Raw genomic sequence first — 19,497 nt, 5'->3', positions numbered from 1 at the left:
ATGCTTTAAACGTGATCCAAGATCATTGCCTCAGCCAAAGAAGATTCACCAACTTTTTAAGCAATATCAGCACTAAAGGTAAGAAAGCACTTAGCTGCCAATTGATATTCTTTTTTTAATTCTCATGGATTAAACTCTCTTTGCTGTTGTCAGTTCATAAAGAAAGTTAAAAAGGGGATGGAAGCTTTAAAAAATAGTTCTTGGCTGCTTTACTCAACAGATACAACAATGCATTTCAAATGCTGCTTTTAAAAACTGTCAGTCAAAACTGTCTGCAGCATACCAAGGTGATCTTGTTTATCCCTTCGAGTATGCCAGAGATTGTAAAAATTTACGCTTTACATGTTCATGACAACTCACACAAAGCTGATTTAAGACTCAATGGGTTGACACCATCAGTTGACGAGACATTGTATATTTTCAATTTGATGGCAAGTTGACAAGTTGTGAACTTTAACTAACAGGATAGTTGGATTTTGTGAGATTTCGAAATAACCCCATGCTTTGGGTCAACAGATGATGCATTTTTTTGTTTTAATGGCACCATCCAGCTCTCTAATCAGTCTCAAGGATGAAGCTTAGTTGTTAAAGTGGAATTTATTGTCGGGTGGCCAGCATGTACATTTGTGTGTTGGTGTCACAACAAAGCCACATACTTCATGCTGATGATGTGATGCTGTGTCTAGCAAATATCAACAAACCACTGCTTTTGTTAACAAAAGAAATAGGAAAATACAGTTTCCTATTTTACAGTTATAAATTAAACATTTATGCAACAAAACCATAGCTCGATGATGTACTGGAGCTATACTCGGCTTAACCCCGCCCATGACAATGTAGCAGTATAAAGACAGGAAGCATCATCAGCATAGTCCCATGATTGGGCGCGGCCCCAGCTCCTCCAGCGAACATGCCCCCAGCGTTCAGATCAGAGAATACTTAGCATTTTTTCATGATTTTGAGACCTTCTTTTACTTACTTGGCGATTTTTTTGGTCATTCAAATTTGGTCAGATGTTTAATAACTATTCTTTCTGTGATGTGAGAAAATCATAACACATTTTAATTATCACTTTACCCAGACTTAAAGAAAAAAAGAACCTTAAAACATTCTTTAAAACACTTGGGCTTTATGATTTCCAAACATTTTGAGAAGCTATTTGAAATTGATGATTTAAGAATAGCTTGATAGATTGAAATTGTAGAATCTAATAAGCTTTGAATAAAAGCTTCAAAATTCTTAATGGAGGTCAAAAACAAAACATAAAAGTGAAATTGAAAAAACAAAAAACAAAACAAAATCAAACAAAAGCAACTTAAAGTTATTGAAACACTGTGAAGAGTTGGTCCTGCCAGATCTGAGTGAATAAAACAACAGATTTAATTAAATAGAAACGTATGATTCAAAAAGTAAAACATCTGAAAAAAGTGTCTCTAAAAGTAGAGAATGTGAAAGATGTGTGTGAAAGCATATGTATGGGTGAATGCAAATGTGTATATATATAGAGAGTATGTGTGTATGTGTGTATCTGTGTGTATGTATACTCTAGAGGTAGTTTGCAGAAGTCAGACCTGCTGAGGTAGGTGGTCCAGGGCGGTCATCTCGGTGTAAAGTGCGTATTGTGCGGGAGTTCAGTCTCGGGTCTTGTCCTCTTGAACATCTGGCATTGAGCGCTGCGTAAAGCGCGCGCGCGTGTCCCGAGCCGTGTATTTGGTTATTACAGACAGTCAGCAATGGCTCCTGAAACAGGTGCCACTGCCTCTGGTTGAAAAAGCGAAGCCCTAAAGCTTCCTAGTATGCTTTTGACTGTGAGTGTGTACAGTCTGCGGCTCCTGTTTAGTAGTTAAATAGCAATTACCATACATCGCCTTCTCTGTTTTATCCAAATTATTTATTTTATAACAATTATTCCTTAGTTTAATATCCATAAATCGTTTTAGTATACATAATATATAAATATATATTTATTTAAAAAAAAGTTAGCGAGAGAGAAGCCCGCCCGACCCGACCCGAACATAATAACTGACATTTTGACTCGGGCTCCGGCTTAAGATCTTACCTCTAGTATACACATATGTCTGCATTTATGTCAGTGAACTCAATGTACATAAATGCATGCACTGAACAACCTGTTTAAGATTTTTTTCCAGTTTGTTTTGTTTATTTTTATTTTGAAATTTTTATTGCACATTTTCTTTGTCATGAAATGAGTTTACAAAAGAGATTACTCTTTAGAAAAGCAACCTTTGTTATAGTAACTAAACTTTGTGTTTGTTTAATTCAAACCTTCAATATAATTAGAAAATCAAAGCTATTACTGCAGAAATAATGTGAACGTTGTCTACTGTTATGATTTACGCAGAAATTATATCACTGTATTATGTTTAATCATTTTATCTTTAAGCATTTTATTTTTTCCTGTCTTCAGCTGTTTTTGCCTGTTCTCAGGTTCACCATGGCTGTCAGCATACCCGGTGTGATAGCAATGGTGGTTTTCTACCTGCTAGTTCTTGGAGTTGGCATCTGGGCTTCCATCAAGTCCAGGAGGGAGGAGAACAAAAGTGCAGCTGACAAAATGGACATGGCCCTGCTGGGAAACAGAGGCATTAAAAAAGTGGTGGGGGTTTTCACAATGACAGGTGAAGCATTATATTGTGGATTCTGCTGCACTTTTTAAACTCATGACAACAGGGAGAACAGGTGAAAAAAAAATCATCTAGAGGTGTCTTGAGATTTCATGTTCACAAGATTGAGGCGGACAAGGTCATGGTGACCACCACCAGTTCATTGCTGAGCATAAGGGGACGTTTCTGCAAAACTTAAAAAAAATTACCTCAAGGTGTTCTTCAGATTGTGCATTTATGAGAATGAGACGGATACAAGATCACACTGATCTTGACCTTGAAAATAAAATCAATTCACCATTGAGTCTAAGTAGACTTTTGTGCCAAATTTGAAGAAATTCCCTTGAGATATTGAATTCACAAGAGGCTGGCGTACATGTGGACGTTTAGGTAGGCAACCTGAAAACATACCGCCTACGGCTTTGGCTGTCACTGGTGTAGAAGCATAAAAAAAGATAAACAGAGTGACACAAAAGTAATTCCTCTTAATAAACACACATGACCCGGTAGCAGTGTGTGATGGTGTCCAAAAGTATATCTTTTCACTGAGACAGCTGAGACACAATCCCTGGACTTCAGCATCAAAGTCACGAGCTTTGCAGTTCCACCATCGAAGCCGCTCTCTGAGACAAAGGGAGAAATATTCACTTTTGTGTATGATTTGTTTTAACTGTATGTTTATCCTGTGAACTAATTTATGTGTTTGTATTTCCACAGCCACGTTGGTTGGAGGATGCTTTATCATGGGCTTAAGTGAAATGATCTACACCCCCTCTATGGGACTAATGTCGGCAGTTATGATGTTAGCTGCTTACTCTTTTTCATACATTTTTGGTAAGCATGAAAGTATTATAATAAAGACAAGTTTGATAATGTCTGCACTTCAATCAAAAGATATTCAAGGCTACTTAAGGTAACCTATGAATGCCTTTTGTTATCTGTCATATTTTGCCTTACTCAGATCAGATCGATCGATCAGATGCTGTGATTCAGATAACATATCTTACAGATAACATGCTCATTACAGGTTGTTGGTATGTATTTTTTTGCTGTTTTTCTCTTGAATGTAAGCACCTTGCCTAACCCAACTGCCAGAAAAAAAAATGCTAGTATTTTTTATTTCTGCAAACTCTGGATATGTTACATTTGCAGGTTTTTATGTAGCTGATTCATGTATTTTTTCACTGTAGAAATGTTGATGATTATACAAATGAAACATGCAAATATAACATATTAGAGATGAGCAGAAACATACAGTGCCAATATTTTCTTCTGGAAAATGGGCTCTATCTGCGTGTTTTGTCAGGTGGCCTCGTGTTCGCCAAGCCGATGAGAGACAGAAAATATGTGACAATATTGGACCCTTTCCAGATCAAGTATGGAAAAGCAGTGATGGCCATCCAGTCTCTGGATTCCCTTCTAATCGATATCTTGTGGCTGGCTGGAACGCTAATTAGCTTAGGTACGTTATGAGAGCACTGGACCTAAAGCTACTTTCAGGTTTCTATAGAGATGCAGTCAAGACCATATAGGACAGACTATGTCTCCAGGATAATAATATTAGTCAGCACAATATCCTCAGATGCATGTGTGCGTTACAGGTGCTACCGTGAATGTGATTTTGGAGTTGCCCTACACCACAAGCATCTGGACCTCTGCCACTGTGGTGATTCTTTACACACTGCTGGGAGGTTTTTACTCAGTTGCCTACACAGACATCATACAGGTCATCCTCATATTCGTCACCATGGTAAGGATACTATGCTTTCACTACGGTATTGTAACATTCTGTTGGCTGCATTCAGAACAAGCTGAACAGACATTTTTCAAAAGAAACAAAAAAATGCACTGCAATCAAACACAGCAGTTGTGTGGTTCATAAACGGCACTGTGTAGTATGTGATGTATTACTGGGCTGTGTCATATTGCTCCTAAATTAGGCTGACAACATATTTCTAAAGTACCTTATAAATGAAAGTTGTGTGACACAGCCCAAAAACAAATTATGAGTCGGTTAAGATTTTCAGTCATCGACTGGACTTGCTTGAGCTTCTTAAACATTTCATCTCTCGTCCAAGAGGCTTCGTCAGTTCTAGCAGACTGGTTAGGAGTCACAGGTTTTAAACCCTTGGTGGGTATGGACCCTTTAGACCCGTTTCCACTGCATGAACTTGGGGGGTAGTTTTACAGGGTCTTGCTGGTTGGTGCATGTCTCCACTGCAGGAACTGTTGCTGGAACTGCCACTGTAGGACCATTTTTGAGAACGTCTACATGAGCAAAACAAGTCCCTGCCTTGGGCGAAGTACTTTAGTGTATCCCGCAAAACTGTTGGGTGGGACGTCAACAAAACATAACTATTTTTAATGCTGCACTCATGTGATGTCTGAATAACAGAACTAATTACTTTCCCACTTGGAAAATTCACATGAATTGCCTCATATGTCGGAAAAAAAACAAAAAAAAAAGGTCAATGGTCAGAAAGTCTTTGCATTAAAATGCAACCAGTCTTCCCCCAACCTGCTTTATGACCTCAAGGCATATGAACATAACAAAGTTGGAAGAACAAATTTCCAACTTGCAAACTCCAACCTTCCGACATCATATGAACATAGCATAAAACCCAGCAGAAGAAGAAGAATGCTTATGTCAACTCCGGAGTCCAGTGTGTCCTACCAGGGACCTACTGCAATGGAAACACAAAGACTGAGAGGACTGGCCGCTCTTGTAAAAGTTCCTGCCTACTAGGTTTTACCCTGAGTTCCCACAGTGGAAACATACCTTTAGAGCCGTCAAAGTCACATGTGGGCTCTGAGTTTCAGAGTCATTATGGTCACATGTGAGTCGCTGACCGACCTGGCCAGCATGTGGGTCGTTAGGTATCAAACACGAATGGCATTTTTGTCTATATTTTCAGGAGGAATTCTTATTGAAAAGTACACACACATTTTCATTACTCTACCCCTTGCAGTTAAAGCACTTTTAAACTGAAATCCCTTGTAAATCTGAACACATCTTTTCACGTTAGTTGTTATTATGTGTTCCTATGTCTTTGCAGTGGATCTGTGTCCCCTTTGTGCTGAGAAACCCCTCCTCTGTGGATATTACCCAGACAGCCCTGAACAGCACCTTTCAGGCTCCCTGGATTGGTAACCTGGAGAGGAAGTTTGCTTGGACTTACATTGATACCTTCCTGTCACTGGTAAGCTCTAGAAGCATAACGTGCTTTTCTGAATTCTCTACTTCTTTACTCTGAAAATGGAGGGGACAAAAATAGTGTACGTGAAGGTTCAGAGAAAAATTTAGGTAGAAAACTTGCAAAGTATTAGATTGGCTGATTGGATTGATGCAATACATTTGGGGAGGGACAGTAAAAATACTCCAAGAACAGATATTATTTTTTATTTCTTCGTTTCCTTTTTTTTGTCACTCTCACCCTCAGCAACATAGATTTAATTAATTTCTGGCCATACCCATGGACTCACAGTAAATAATTCTTATTCATCACCCACTGCAATAACTTTTTGTAGGTTCATGCATTAGTATGGCTGAGTCCTCTCAACAGCATATGGGCACTTGTTTGCTTTTTAAACAAATGACATTCTAAATATTTTTCTGTTGCTCTTTTTGCCAATGCTGATCAAGGAAGCAATGACTCAAAATATCAAAAAATGTTATAGGACTATTTTTGCTTTCTTTCAAGGCAATGGGAAGTCTGGGATTCCAAGCCTTCCACCAGAGGACCTTGTCTGCTAGTTCCTCATCTGCAGCCAGGATCACATGTTTCATTACTGCTTTCACTATCTTGATATTTGGAGTACCTCCCATATTAATTGGGGCAGTGGCTGTATCCACAGGTAGTAACTGATGTTAATTCAAAGCATGCAAATAATGTAACCTAATTTAAATTAGGTACACGTTGTATGGGTTATAACTTCCTTAAACCAGATCTCCCAGAGGTTTAATTATTTAATGTTGTGCTTCTCAACCTTTAGGTAAGAATCCCCCCAAAAATTTGTTGTCACATATTGTTACTTTGTCAGTGGACTTCCACATCCACACATTGCACTCTGGGTATCCTTCTGCGTCTGCTGTTGATATTTCGAGATGCCCCAACCAACGCCGGGATGTCAGCAAAAGCACATGCTTACGATTGTGCTTGCTATTTGTATTGTATGATAGTTGTATTTCTTTGATAGTTGTATTTGTCTGGCTGTATTTATTGTTGTAACTTTGTTTTAAGCTGCCCTCTTGGCCAGGTCACACTTGGAAAAGAGATTTTAAATCTCAATGAGTCTTTTACCTGGTTAAATAAAGGATATATATTAGGCAAAAAGAAGCACACAGTTAGGCATAGAAAAGAAAACATCACATTCTCACTTGAAGCAAACACAGGACTCCCTCATGAAAGTCCAGACTGACTTTTGTGTTCCTTACATTACGTCATTACTGGCAGCGATAAAACCCAATGCCGTCCAGCAGCATGTCATGCAGATGCGACAAGTTTCATATTGTGTTCTTTTGGCCCTGTGTCCACAATTTTCATGGCTTCCTCTGGCACCCCGTTGCTAACTTTTTTTTAAAGTTCTGATCTACACTGCATGCTGTGCCCAGGAAAATTCCAAAAGCACTAAAATAAAAATAAAATAAGAAAACTGAGGCAGTGGACAGGGTCTCTGCAGATAGATGCATCACCATGCACTTCTAATGGATCCTAAGTGATGCTTAAGATATATTTATTTATTTCAGATTGAATTAGGTACAATTTGATGCAAAGGAGTGAAAATGTCTTAACTTAGGTAAATAGTGAAGCTGGTTTGAAATAACAGAAGGAATCACCTTTAGTCTAAAGAATCCTTTTGTTTTTCCTGTTTGTCTCAATGCCAGACTGGAACCTGACTTCTTATGGTTCTCCGTCTCCATTGGAACGTGGTGAGGGAGCAATGATCATGCCCATCACGCTGCACCACCTCACCCCTACTGCTATCTCTGTCATTGGCACTGGAGCCATCGCTGCTGCTGTTATGTCCTCAGCCGACTCTGCTTTGCTCTCTATGGCCTCCGTTTTCACGTATAACATTTACAAGACTATTCTGAGGCCCAAGGTGAGACCATAAGATTCTTTCTTAAACTGCTGCTACGCAAAGAAAGAGACAAAACTTAATTTCCTTTTTGAAAGACTGAAATAAAAACCCTAAAATTGGTGAAAAGGACTATCGGAAAATATAAATAAATTAAAATGAATGGGCAAGATCAAGACAATATAAAACCTTATCTTCATGCTTCATTGAAACTCATTTTTTCTTGCTATTTTATTTTTGTTTAGGCATCACAGAGAGAAATCCAGTGGGTCATCCGTGCTACTGTGGTTGTAGCAGGCTTGATTGGTGCATCACTCACCTACCTGAAAAACAGTATCATTATGATGGTGTTCCTTGGGTGTGATGTGGCCTACATATTGATTTTCTCTCAGCTCATCTGTGTCCTCTTCTTCAACATCTCCAACGGTTACGGGGCGATTATGGGCTTCCTGACAGGGTTAGTGTTAAGAGTGCTGAGTGGAGAACCATCAGTAGGGTTAGCACCAGTTATACACTTCCCAGGATGCACCTTTGAGGATGGTGTTTATGTCCAGTACTCTCCAGTTAAGACCATTTGCATGCTTTCTGCCATTGCTGCCATCTTGTTGTTCTCCTACCTGGGTTCTGTGCTTTTCAACAAAGGACTGCTTCCTGAGAGGTGGGATGTTTTCAAAGTTAAAGTCCAGCATTCACCACAACCACAAACAGATAATGCAAAAGGATACAGTGACAAGGAATTTGAGAAAGAAGAATCCAATCAAGATGCCTCAGAGCCAATGATTTCCACTGTGTGTTAAATGTGTCATGTGCAGTACATATGTTGATAATAACACAATAAAGAACACAAAATCATCAAGGACAGTTAAAGGGTTAAAACAAAAAATTGAAAAGAAAATAGACAAATACAAACTGACTAGAAGAAGACATAATGTCAAAAAATAGTCTTTATACAAGATTAAAAAACAGCCCGTTTCCAGATTTGCCTGGTAGCCAGTAATGTGGATCCTAATGTTTTTAGGGCTTACAGATTAAGCTCTAAAAACAACAACATGGTATTTTTCAAAATGCTTAATTGTTCTCAGTGACAACAGTTTATGCACAAAATAATGTTGGTTTTTTTTGCCCACTTTTTAAAAAAAAAGTCTTGATAGACTTTTTACGTTACTGGTGAAAATGAATAGCCTGCCAAACCTTTTATAAATATATCATTTATTTTATCAGTTATGTGTCACTGCCACTGAGTTTTTTTAAGTGCAATGTGGCTAAGGGAGCTAATAGTTTTAACAACAACCACGAGCAGATAAATACCAAGCCCACTAACAACACATTACAAATAAGTAAGCAGAACATCCTGATAAAATGAAACACAGACAAATAACTGTCGAATACATAAACATGTATGACTATCTTAAACAGTTTCAGTGAGTGTCTGAATAGCAATCACACTGACAAAGAATACTATCTTCTTGATCCTTTAAAACTGACTAGAAAAGAAGGCTAAACATGTATTTCCTCACTTAAGCCTTTAAATGGCTATGGTTTTCCTGATACAGGCCTGAAACTCTCTTTTTACACTTTGCACTGCTGTAATCCTTTAAAAATGTTGTTTCAGGATTTTAAGATTTATGGTTTTGTTGATACTGAGCTATGATGCCTTCTTTGTACTCTATTTCATCTTAACCTTTGTTTATAATTGTATTTAAATATCATTTTACAATAAACTGCCTCATTGGTCTTTTTTTAATGTCCATTATGTCTATTTTCATGTGAGGCACTCTAAATCAAGTGTATAATAATAATATAAATAATAATAGTAATAATAATCTGAAACCCCCACTGTGGTTGGCATTGTGATGCATTTCATAAAACTTGTTGATATTCAAGTCTTTCATAATGTCAAATGCAGGAGTGTTTCTTCTTCTGACCAGAATTTTTTATTTTATTTTATTTTATTTTGAAACAACTGGCTCATTGGTTTGTGTACAACACATGCAACACAAACTAAAGTTTACCAGGGCAGACTTTATCTTGGTTGATGAGAAGAACATTTAAGACATTTGGCCATTTTGCAATCGTTTGCCATTTTACTTTTCCCTCATGTGTGTTCAGAGAGAATAGGAACAAGCAGAGGATAAGCAAGACCAGATCAAAGTCTAAAGTAACAATATGTGACAACAGTCTAAGATGGCCTTTATTATGAATAAATAAAATAGATCAAAATAGAACATTCCCATCATAAAAAAAGTGATTTGTAGAATTTGAAGCTAGAAAAGACATCATTTTGACTATTAAAAAAAAAAACAAAAAAAAACTACATAGCTTAAATAAAAATATGGAAAATTAATACAACAGAAAAAATACAAACAACAGAGACAAAGGTGTCCTGTTTATCACAAATGACAAGGGCAGCAAGGTACTGGACGTGTTTTTCTTCAAAAGAAAATATCTTAGTCTACTTTAAAGGAGTCAGCAGTCGCACACGGGCAGATTGAAGGTTGTCTCACCCCATTTGTTTTAATCCTTAAGTTCAAGGCCTATATGGAAAGGGTAACTGTTACTTTTCTCATTCAGGAAGAAATTTACCACTCGTCATAGTGAAAATTCAATTAATAACAAATAATGTTTATTGTGTCACTCTGTCAATCACATACCCACATTCGTTATATCACACCACCATGACAATGTAATAATAGCTATACACAACACAATATATCACAATGTATTTTTTTTTCAAAGATAAGATACTTTTTTTTGGTGTTTTTTTTCTTATAAAACAGATTGAATATAATACAAGAACTAGTCAGGAAAAGGGGAATCATTTTAGATAACAAAAAAAAAATGTTTTTGGATGCAGGAATCTCTAGAGTGATGTACTTTGAGCTGTATACTAGTGTATTTCATGAAACATACTGCTGTTCACACAGAAACTCTAACAGCTTGTGCTCATCATTGGCTCTGATGCCTCGGCCTGAGAGTTGTTTCTATTCAGTTTCTCCCTCTCATTATGTTCTGTGGTTGCCGTCTCTTGGTGTCAGTGGTTGTGGTGAGTGCTGGACTTTAACTTTGAAAACATCCCACCTCTCAGGAAGCAGTCCTTTGTTGAAAAGCACAGAAACCAGGTAGGAGAACAACAAGATGGCAGCAATGGCAGACAGCATGGAAATGGTCTTAACTGGAGAGTACTGGACATAAACACCATCCTCAAGAGTGCATCCTGGGAAGTGTATGACTGGTGCTAATCCTATGATGGCTCTCCACTGAGAAGTCTTAACAAACATCCTACTAGGCATCCCATAATGGCTCCGTAACCATTGGAGATGTTGAAGAAGAGGACGCAGACAAGTTGAGGGAAGATCACAATGTAGGCCACTTCAGCAGAAATGAACCAGAACAACAGGATGCTGTTTTTCAGGCTGGTAAGCGATGTCCCGACCAAGCCCACTACCAACACAGAAGCACGGATCACCCACTGACTCTCTCTGTCTGATGCCTGAAGAAGAAAAAGGGGGAGAAACAGGTAAACAGCAAATGATTGAGACTGTCCTGCTTTAACATAACTCTCACTGCTTCCTTAGTTACTCTTCTCTCAGTTTGTTTGTCCTTCATGTATACTCTCCTGTGCTTCTTTCTCTTTATTTCTTTCTAATAGTAAGGAAGCAAATTTCACCTGAGGCCTCAGGATAGTTTTGTATATGTTGGACGTGAACACAGAAGATGCAGAAAGCAGTGCAGAGTCAGCAGATGACATCACAGCAGCAGCCACACATCCGATACCGATAATGGGGATGAAAGATGGGGTGAGGTGCTGCAGGGTGATGGGCAGAATTAAAGTCGATTCCCCACGTTCATATGGAGATGGAGAACCGTAGGAGGTCAGATTCCAGTCTGATGCATGACACAAAAGAAGGAAACACTGAAAAATGGTGACATAGTGTAACACACCACACTTCCCTACACACAGAACAGCCTTTTGGCTGTTTGGAGCTGTTTCCATACAGGGTGTGATGTCCCTCATTACAACACTCTTAAGGGTGCAGAGGAAGGACTTCTTTAGTATTTGAGGCCATACCTAATTAATAATTAATAATAAATAATAATCATTTTCTCAAGCCTCTGAGATGAAACATTAATTCTACCTTGACTTTCTCTCTTCTGAGCCAGTATGAAACCCAGTTTTTACACCAAGGCTTGACTTTCTCTTTTTATGAGCCAGTATTAAGGGGGACGCACCCCCTGCCAGGCAAGTTCCATCATCATATCTACTTAGTCAAGACATTCAAGTGTAGGTTGCTGTCCTCTACTTCCTTCAGTTAGGCCTCTTCATCTGTGATCAGGCCCACCACTGTGATGCAGCAAACTTGATGATGGTGTTGAAAGCTGAAAGATGCTACGTGTGTTCTGGGAGTACAGCAGGGGACTAAAAACACAGCACAATGACAACAGCACTCATTGTATACTCTTTGATTAATGGAAAACAATTTTGGCATCTCCGTCTTGGCTCTCATTTGGTTCAAATCTAATCTGTCTAACTAAAGCATCTGTATGCATCTTTATTAAGTGTCCTCTGGAAACACAATGTGCTGTGTTCTGTGATTTGCAATGTGTTTTCCAAATGCTGTGCACATGTCTTGATATTGATGAACTTGCTTGTGTTTTATCTATCTGCAGCGCAGTTGCCCCTGTTGGCCACCAGAATTATTACCTGTGGATGCAGCGCCTGCCCCAAGCAGTATAGGAGGTATCCCAAATACAAGTAAGATTAAAGCAGCAATGTGGCAAGTGATCTTGGCTGTGGCTGTGGAAGATGCTGACAAGGTCCTCTGGTGGACGCACTGAAATCCCATACTTCCCAGTGCCTTGAAAAAAAAAAGACTTTGTTCATGTACGTAAAAATGTGTCATCCTAAAGATTTCTATCAAGGCTGGTAAACAGTGCATTCAATATACTGTTTGTCTAATTATTTGCTTTTTTCGTACAAAAAAAAAGAACTCATCAATCATGATCCAGGCCTTTTTCAGTCCAGGTGCACCAATCCAGGGAGCGTGTAAGGTGTTGTTCATCAGCGTCTGGCTAATGTCCAAGGTGTTTGGGTTCATCAGAACAAAGGGAACACAGACCCACTGCAGACACAAATACAAATGGTAATGATAAACACACACAACAAGTAAAGGCATATTGTAGAGTTTTTTATGCATATGCAGCAGTTTTTTTCCAAAAACAAAAAGTCTGACACTACAAAAAATTCAAAGCATAGCAAACTCACCAAGCTGACAAATATGAGCACAAGCTGTATTACATCTGTGTAGGCGACAGAGTAGAGACCTCCCAGCAGTGTGTAGGTAATGGCGACGGCAGCAGAGATCCAGATGCACACAGTGAAAGGTAAATCCAGGACCACACTCATAGTTGCTCCTATCAAACATATTGTACAAAATATTTTGGCAATACAAGTGGTACAAATTAAATACCAAACGGGCTGATTGTCTGTTGCCCCGATGCAAGTTGATAAACTGTTTGCCAAATATTGTCTCTGTCATTTGCATGTGGGTGGCAAGTTAGTCACCTGAGCAAATTGTCTTGATTTCTGTCAAAAATATGTGAAGGAGACAGACAAACAAACAATATAAAATTAAAGCAAAAAGTTACAAAAAAACTAAAAAACAACAACTAACAGACAAACATAACCTGGAAAATTTGTACTTCTGTTTATTAATTAAATAACAATTCTGTAAAAAAATCGCTTTAATTTTTGGATAATTTTCCTCAGGTTTTATCAAAAATATTTTCTAAATCTTCAAATTTCTTCCAATTTGCAAATTGCTCAGAAGAGTGACCCAAACTGACAGCGTATACAAGTACAAGCAGTTAACGGGGCCGAGTAACAGCGTCACGGTTTTAATATATATATTTCTGTACTCTATTATATGCATATATATATATATATATATATATATATATATATATATATATATTATAAATATATATGCATTTGTGTACACCATTTGTACCCGTACCTAATCCAGTTAGTGTACTCGGCACCCAGAGGACATCAGCAGAAAGTGAGGCCATACTCAGTCCAGCTGTAAGTACTTTTTCCATACTTGGCATGGAAAGGGTCCAGCATCGTCACACAGTTTCTGTCTCTCATTGGCTTTGCAAACACCAAGCCAGCTTGATGTAAAAAAGGGCACAAAATCATCATTAGACAACAATTTACCAAAAAAATCTATAAATGACGGGGAATCAATCAAAACAACAAAGAGGAAAAATTGCATCACAGTTGAAATATGAGGTTTGGTGTAGTGTATTGTGTAGTGTATACATGTATTTTACACTTCTGAAGATGTAATGAATGTTAGGCACCTTTCTTGAAATACCACCTCCCCACTCAAATGTCAAAATAAATCTTTGCAGTGGCTGCAATACCTGGCCCATTGTCACATTTTTCAGGAGGTATCTGGTGTGTCTCTACAGCTGTCAGCAAGTCCTGCAAACCATCTCTGCGGGAGTTTTGCACAAACTTTTCTGCATAATACAAAATGTGTGTGACATTATTCCTTTTTTTCTTTTTTAACTATTAACTTCCAGTAATTCTCTCTCTCCCTGCCTCTCTCTTTCTCTCTCTTTTTATAAAAGTGATTTTCAGGTCAGCCCGTTCTCACTCTGAACTATTCAAATATAATGCCACTCTCAGCGCTTTCGCCAAACAAGCGTGACGCCAAAAGCAACTTTTCCCGTCCAACCAGAATGCAGCTGGAGAGATGATGCCAAAACCGATGGAGTTATCATATGCTGGTGGATGGCCAGATGGCAAGGGCATGTCCACATGCAAAACACATGGATGGCATCACTCAAGAATGCTGAAGGGAGGCGTCAGGTGATAGCACTGTCAGTAACCGTGTGATGACAAACTGACTTTTGTGTGGGAGTCTGGCGTGTGCTTCCCATGTGGATGTGTATGTGTTTATTTTTCACACCTTACTATGCGCCTCTTCTGTCTAAACCTAACTGTCCATGACTTTGTTGCATAATCCCAATCACACTGACAATCACACTGGTTGCCATGTGCTGTTGTGTAAACATAAAGATTGTGCTGCATCATCCCACCATGTGCATTTATTGACATCAAGGTATCAGCATCCCAGAGTGTTAACAGCTGACACAGAGGACACCTAAAAACGTCATGTGTAGACGCAGAAAGTCACTGACAGAGTGGCACCATGTGACGAGATGGGACGAGGAAGGATGTGTTGAATATTTAAGTCCCATTGAAATGCAAAGTGGACTGCAGACTGAAGGTTAAACTCTGGAACATTCATTTTCTCCTGACAAATTTGACATTGTCACAGTTTGAGCAACAGTGGCTAATTATGTTTTATTATATAGCCTGGCAATTTCGAGACACACATCATCATCCCTCTAATATACAGTTATTCATGTCTTTACATTAGAGATTTTTACATACATTCATACAAACAAACACATAAAATCATACAGCATCTTTTCAGATGTAATTTCAAACTCTTACCAATCATAAAAGATGTGCTGAGTGCCATTAACATCAAGATTGTCCAGGTTAGTCCCATAGAGGGTGTGTACACCATCTCAGTAAATCCAACAATGAAGGCTCCTCCGACCCATGTAGCTACAGGATGAATTGACACAACAAGAGATTAGGAAAACTTTATCATCATATATCATTTTTCTGTGGATCATCACACAACAATATCTTCAACCATACTATCAGTGTCTAAATTTATATTGTTCAAATGAAGGATTAGGGCTGGGTAAAAAAATCAATTCATAAATGTATTGCAATATGTTTTTTGCAAATTAAATATCGATTCATAAAATCCTGAAATCGATTATTTCCTTTGTGATGATGTCCCGCTCCCATGCGGGCAGTGTGACTGCCGCCAGAGTGTGATTGACGTTGTTCAGAGGCCCCACTTGACACCAAAAGGCAGCTGTTGTTTATTCATTAAAATGGCAACACTGGAGCGGGATAGCAGTGTGTTAAAATCAGCGCTGTCAACAGTAAAAGTCGATGTTTGGATTCAGAAGTCAATAGTAGTTACGTCTTGTGTGAGCCTCGCATGTCAGTGTTAAAATGCTGCAACACTACGACAAACCTACATAACCATTTGAGCCGACACCACGCAGATGTTTTACAACTGTTGCTAACACTAAAACTGTGGCTCACACACAAACACAGGCAGATAAATCCTGCATAAATGTTTATTACTTTTGTTAAGTTTGGCTCAGAAAAAAAATGTGCACTTTTCTGTACTTTCAATTTATTTTAGTATTAATTTTTACTTAATAAAGAATAATGTAATGGTAAAATAAGTTTTGCTGTCAGTTTTCTCTGAATCAATACAGATTGTTTATTGAACACATATCAGAAGGTATTTGTTTAGATTATCTGGTTGTTTCTGACATCAACACACATAACTGAATCAATATCAAAGCAACTGGATCACTATTGAATCAAATCGAATCGAATCGAATCGAATCGAAATCGAATCAAGAAAACAAAATTGTTCATTACAGTTTATGTTTCACACATTTGTATTTTTAGAATTGTTTGATGTAGTATACGACAGTAGAAGAGTTCATTGCATGAATATAAAGTCCTATTTTTTTTTTTTTTTTGCAATTATGTTCCTTTTGTCAGATACTGTTTATTGCCTGCAATCATTCCTACCCACGAAAGTTAGAATCCTCTTTTTGAACATTCATTATGATGCTTGTTCCATTTTGAAGGTACAAGAAGGTAGATTTATGAAATTCAAATATGTCCTTGATCTTGCCACACCATTTGAGTTTTTGGATGATTGACAATAAATATCAGCTACTATGAAAATTTCATCTGGTTGCTTGGACATGTTGCTGTTGATTGCATCACACAATTTATGCAGTGCATTTTTTGAAAATGAAATTGTCTTGTGTACTGTTGGCTCTGAACAAGGTCCGCCCATCCAGTGCAATAGCTTGATCCAGGATGTTAGGAGTTAACCATGTCTCTGTGAAGATGTGCGCAGAGCGGTCTATATTGCAGTCTACTCTACAATATGTATTATCTCTCTCTGTCATTGCAAATCCAGCCAATTCCTCCTGACCTGTGTTCATTGCATCACCCTCCCTGCTCAAAAAAATTGGCCTTGCATTGGTACACTGGTTCACCCCTTACTCATTCCTAGCAGTCTGTAAAATTTGCATCCACCTCAGTTCTTCAGCCTTTGTTTTTGCTTACCTAATGTAGAGATTATGGTCTATCTTCACAAGTTTGACTGATGATGTAGGTATGAGCCAATGAGCAATATATGCTGCCATCCAGATGTCTTTTTCAGGGACACTCCTGCTTATTAAGTTTGCACAACGTGAAGCCACATTGTGTAGATATGTTAATGACAGGGTGGCTTTATAGCAAAATCAATACTAGACTGGTCTGCCTACAGTCCTGACTACCAGTGAAAGGTGTGGCACATTATGAGGCAAACTGTTTAACAGTATGAATGTTAGCAAACACTGGCAAGCATTTTACCTTTAAAACTTCAACAATTAGTTTCTTCAGTTCAAACCAATTTTTTTGGAACTTGCTCCAGTCATCAAATTCAGAATGACTGTATATGTATAAAAAGACAAAAATAAAAATGAAGTTTGAGTTTGAACATTAGTTATCTAAATATGATTTACAATTCATTGCATTCTGTTTTTGTTTCCGTTATAAAGGGTCACAATTTTTTTGGAATTGGAAAAAAGAAAGTAGAGCTGTGTTTGAGTGCCCAGTGAAAATGTGTCACATAAGCAACATAATAATTTCTGTGCTCAACACAATTCATTTGAATCACATTCTTTGCATTGACAGAGTCACACCTGACCAAGATAAACTGCAGTACTGCAACTAAAAGATTTTTACAAAGACAAGACAACTAAAGATAAACCAAAGTAAATTATCACTCTTTGTTGGTAACTCATGGTTTAAGATACTAAATGGTTATCAGAAAAAGTTAATAGTTATTAAAAATATATTTTTTGTTATTATGATTATTATTATTTGTGTCAAATAGTATGATTTCATTTAGACCAAATCATCTTTGCGGGGCACAATCCTGGAAAAGGGAAAAAATATGACCATTTAAATAAAAACTAACAAAAAAAAAAAAAAAAGACTACACTATCAATTTAGAAGTCTGCTTAATAATTTGAGTGATAACTATGACAAAAATGACCATATCAGTAGTAAAGGAAGACATATTTGCAGTTCTTGATACAGTGATTGATTCACTCTTGCACATTTTTGTAAAACTGATGGGGGAGAAGGGGGATCATGACTCCAATACTGTTAGTTCACACTAAAGCAAATCATAAACACATAAGTAGTAACTAATCCCAATGTGTCATTGTACACATACACACTTAACACACTTGCCTGCATTTGTTTCAAGTAATGGATTAAGGTTGCAGAAAGTGTGATCCTCTCGCAGCAGTGACTGTACTCGACTCGACTTTTCGACTGTATTTGTTTCTGTCCTTGTCCTGCTGCAACAATGGTGATTCCCCAAGATATCAATGCGTTCTTATAAATGCATTTCTCTAACAATAACAGTAGTTTTGTCAGCTGTGCTCTCCTCACCTGTCATTGTGAAGATGCCCCACCAAGCTAATGCTCCGGTTTCCCAGCAAGGTCATCTCCATCCCAGTGGCTCCACTTTTCCTCTGTTTCCTTTTGGACTTGAAAGAAGCCCAGATGCCGGTCCCAAGGACCAGCAGGTAGAAAAACACCATTGCTATCACTCCTGGGATGTTCACAGCCATGTTTGTCTTCTTCATTAGATGATGTACGATAAGGCGAGTTTTGAGAATAATAGGAATGAGGAACTATATATCATGTAAAAACAAAAAATAAAATCAAAGGAACCTTGGCAAGTGATGCCAATTGGCAGATTCAAGTTTGGCAAGTTTCATGACTTGGCATGCAGAACTTCTATTTTGAACATTGATCAAGACTTACTGCTTAAACTGAAGCAATTGTAGCAACAGAAGACGTTATTGCCCATATTTAAGTTGTCAGTGTGCTTATGCGGTGCTGTTTAATGCAGCCTATGTTTTGAGAGACAGCCATTTCTGTCCCTCAAAAAGTTCTGATGATTGCATGCAAGAATACATTATAAAAAGATTTCCTATGCACTTTTAGTAAGAAAGTATGAGAAGTGAGGCACTGTGACAATGGATTTCCACACATTCCTATGGGGTTTATGGCTATGACAGTATTCTGATGAACTATTTACCCTTGTTCCTTTCTGAGGTTCATCAATCTCACGTTCTCAAACACACACAAAACACATGCAAACTTATGTAGACACACACACACACACACACACACACACACCTACTCTGCATTACACTGCCTCTCCCTGTCATTGCAAAAACAGCCACTCCCTCCTGCTCTGTTTCCATCACATGACCTTCCCTACTCAAAACCACACCTGCTTTTCATTTATCTGATCAGCTTTGATGTATAAATACAAGCCCATATCCACACTGTCTTTTTGTTTGTGCGTGATTCTACCTACATGTTGCACAGGTTGAGCACATCACCCTCCCTGCTCTCAATATTAGCCTTGCAATAATTATACTGCTTCACCCCTGCTTATTCCTGGGCAGTCTGTAAAATTTCCAGCCTTTGTTTCTGCTTGCCTTATGTAAGCATTTATGCTCTTCACCTACCTGTTTGACTGGTTACCTGAAAATGACCGAAGGGGAAAATCCTCAGTCAAACATTAAAGTT

The 19,497-nt window shown here is 38.1% G+C and overlaps 1 protein-coding gene and 1 pseudogene across 2 annotated transcripts; one reads left to right on the top strand and one right to left on the bottom strand.

Annotated features, from left to right (window-relative positions):
* Positions 1-4: 4 nt before the first annotated feature.
* On the top strand, positions 5-8,759 carry LOC121954750 (high-affinity choline transporter 1-like). 2 transcript variants are annotated; one of them, XM_042502443.1, is made up of 9 exons: positions 5-78; positions 2,449-2,639; positions 3,342-3,458; positions 3,931-4,086; positions 4,226-4,374; positions 5,681-5,824; positions 6,326-6,479; positions 7,510-7,727; positions 7,949-8,759. In XM_042502443.1, the coding sequence occupies exons 2-9, from the start codon at positions 2,456-2,458 to the stop codon at positions 8,498-8,500; spliced, it is 1,674 nt and encodes a 557-aa protein (XP_042358377.1). In that variant the 5' UTR covers positions 5-78; positions 2,449-2,455; the 3' UTR covers positions 8,501-8,759. The 2 variants fall into 2 exon arrangements, with proteins under 2 accessions (XP_042358377.1, XP_042358376.1); XM_042502442.1 differs by lacking the exon at positions 5-78 and adding an exon at positions 1,561-1,579.
* Positions 8,760-10,304: 1,545 nt separating this feature from the next.
* Positions 10,305-18,548, bottom strand: LOC121954578 (annotated as a pseudogene).
* Between the last annotated feature and the right edge of the window lie 949 nt (positions 18,549-19,497).

Source organism: Plectropomus leopardus, chromosome 15 (genome assembly GCF_008729295.1).
Source record: "Plectropomus leopardus isolate mb chromosome 15, YSFRI_Pleo_2.0, whole genome shotgun sequence".
NCBI classification, from domain to species: domain Eukaryota; kingdom Metazoa; phylum Chordata; class Actinopteri; order Perciformes; family Serranidae; genus Plectropomus; species Plectropomus leopardus.
The sequence above is the reverse complement of the archived record's forward strand: the minus strand, read 5'-3'. Positions and strand labels throughout refer to the sequence as shown.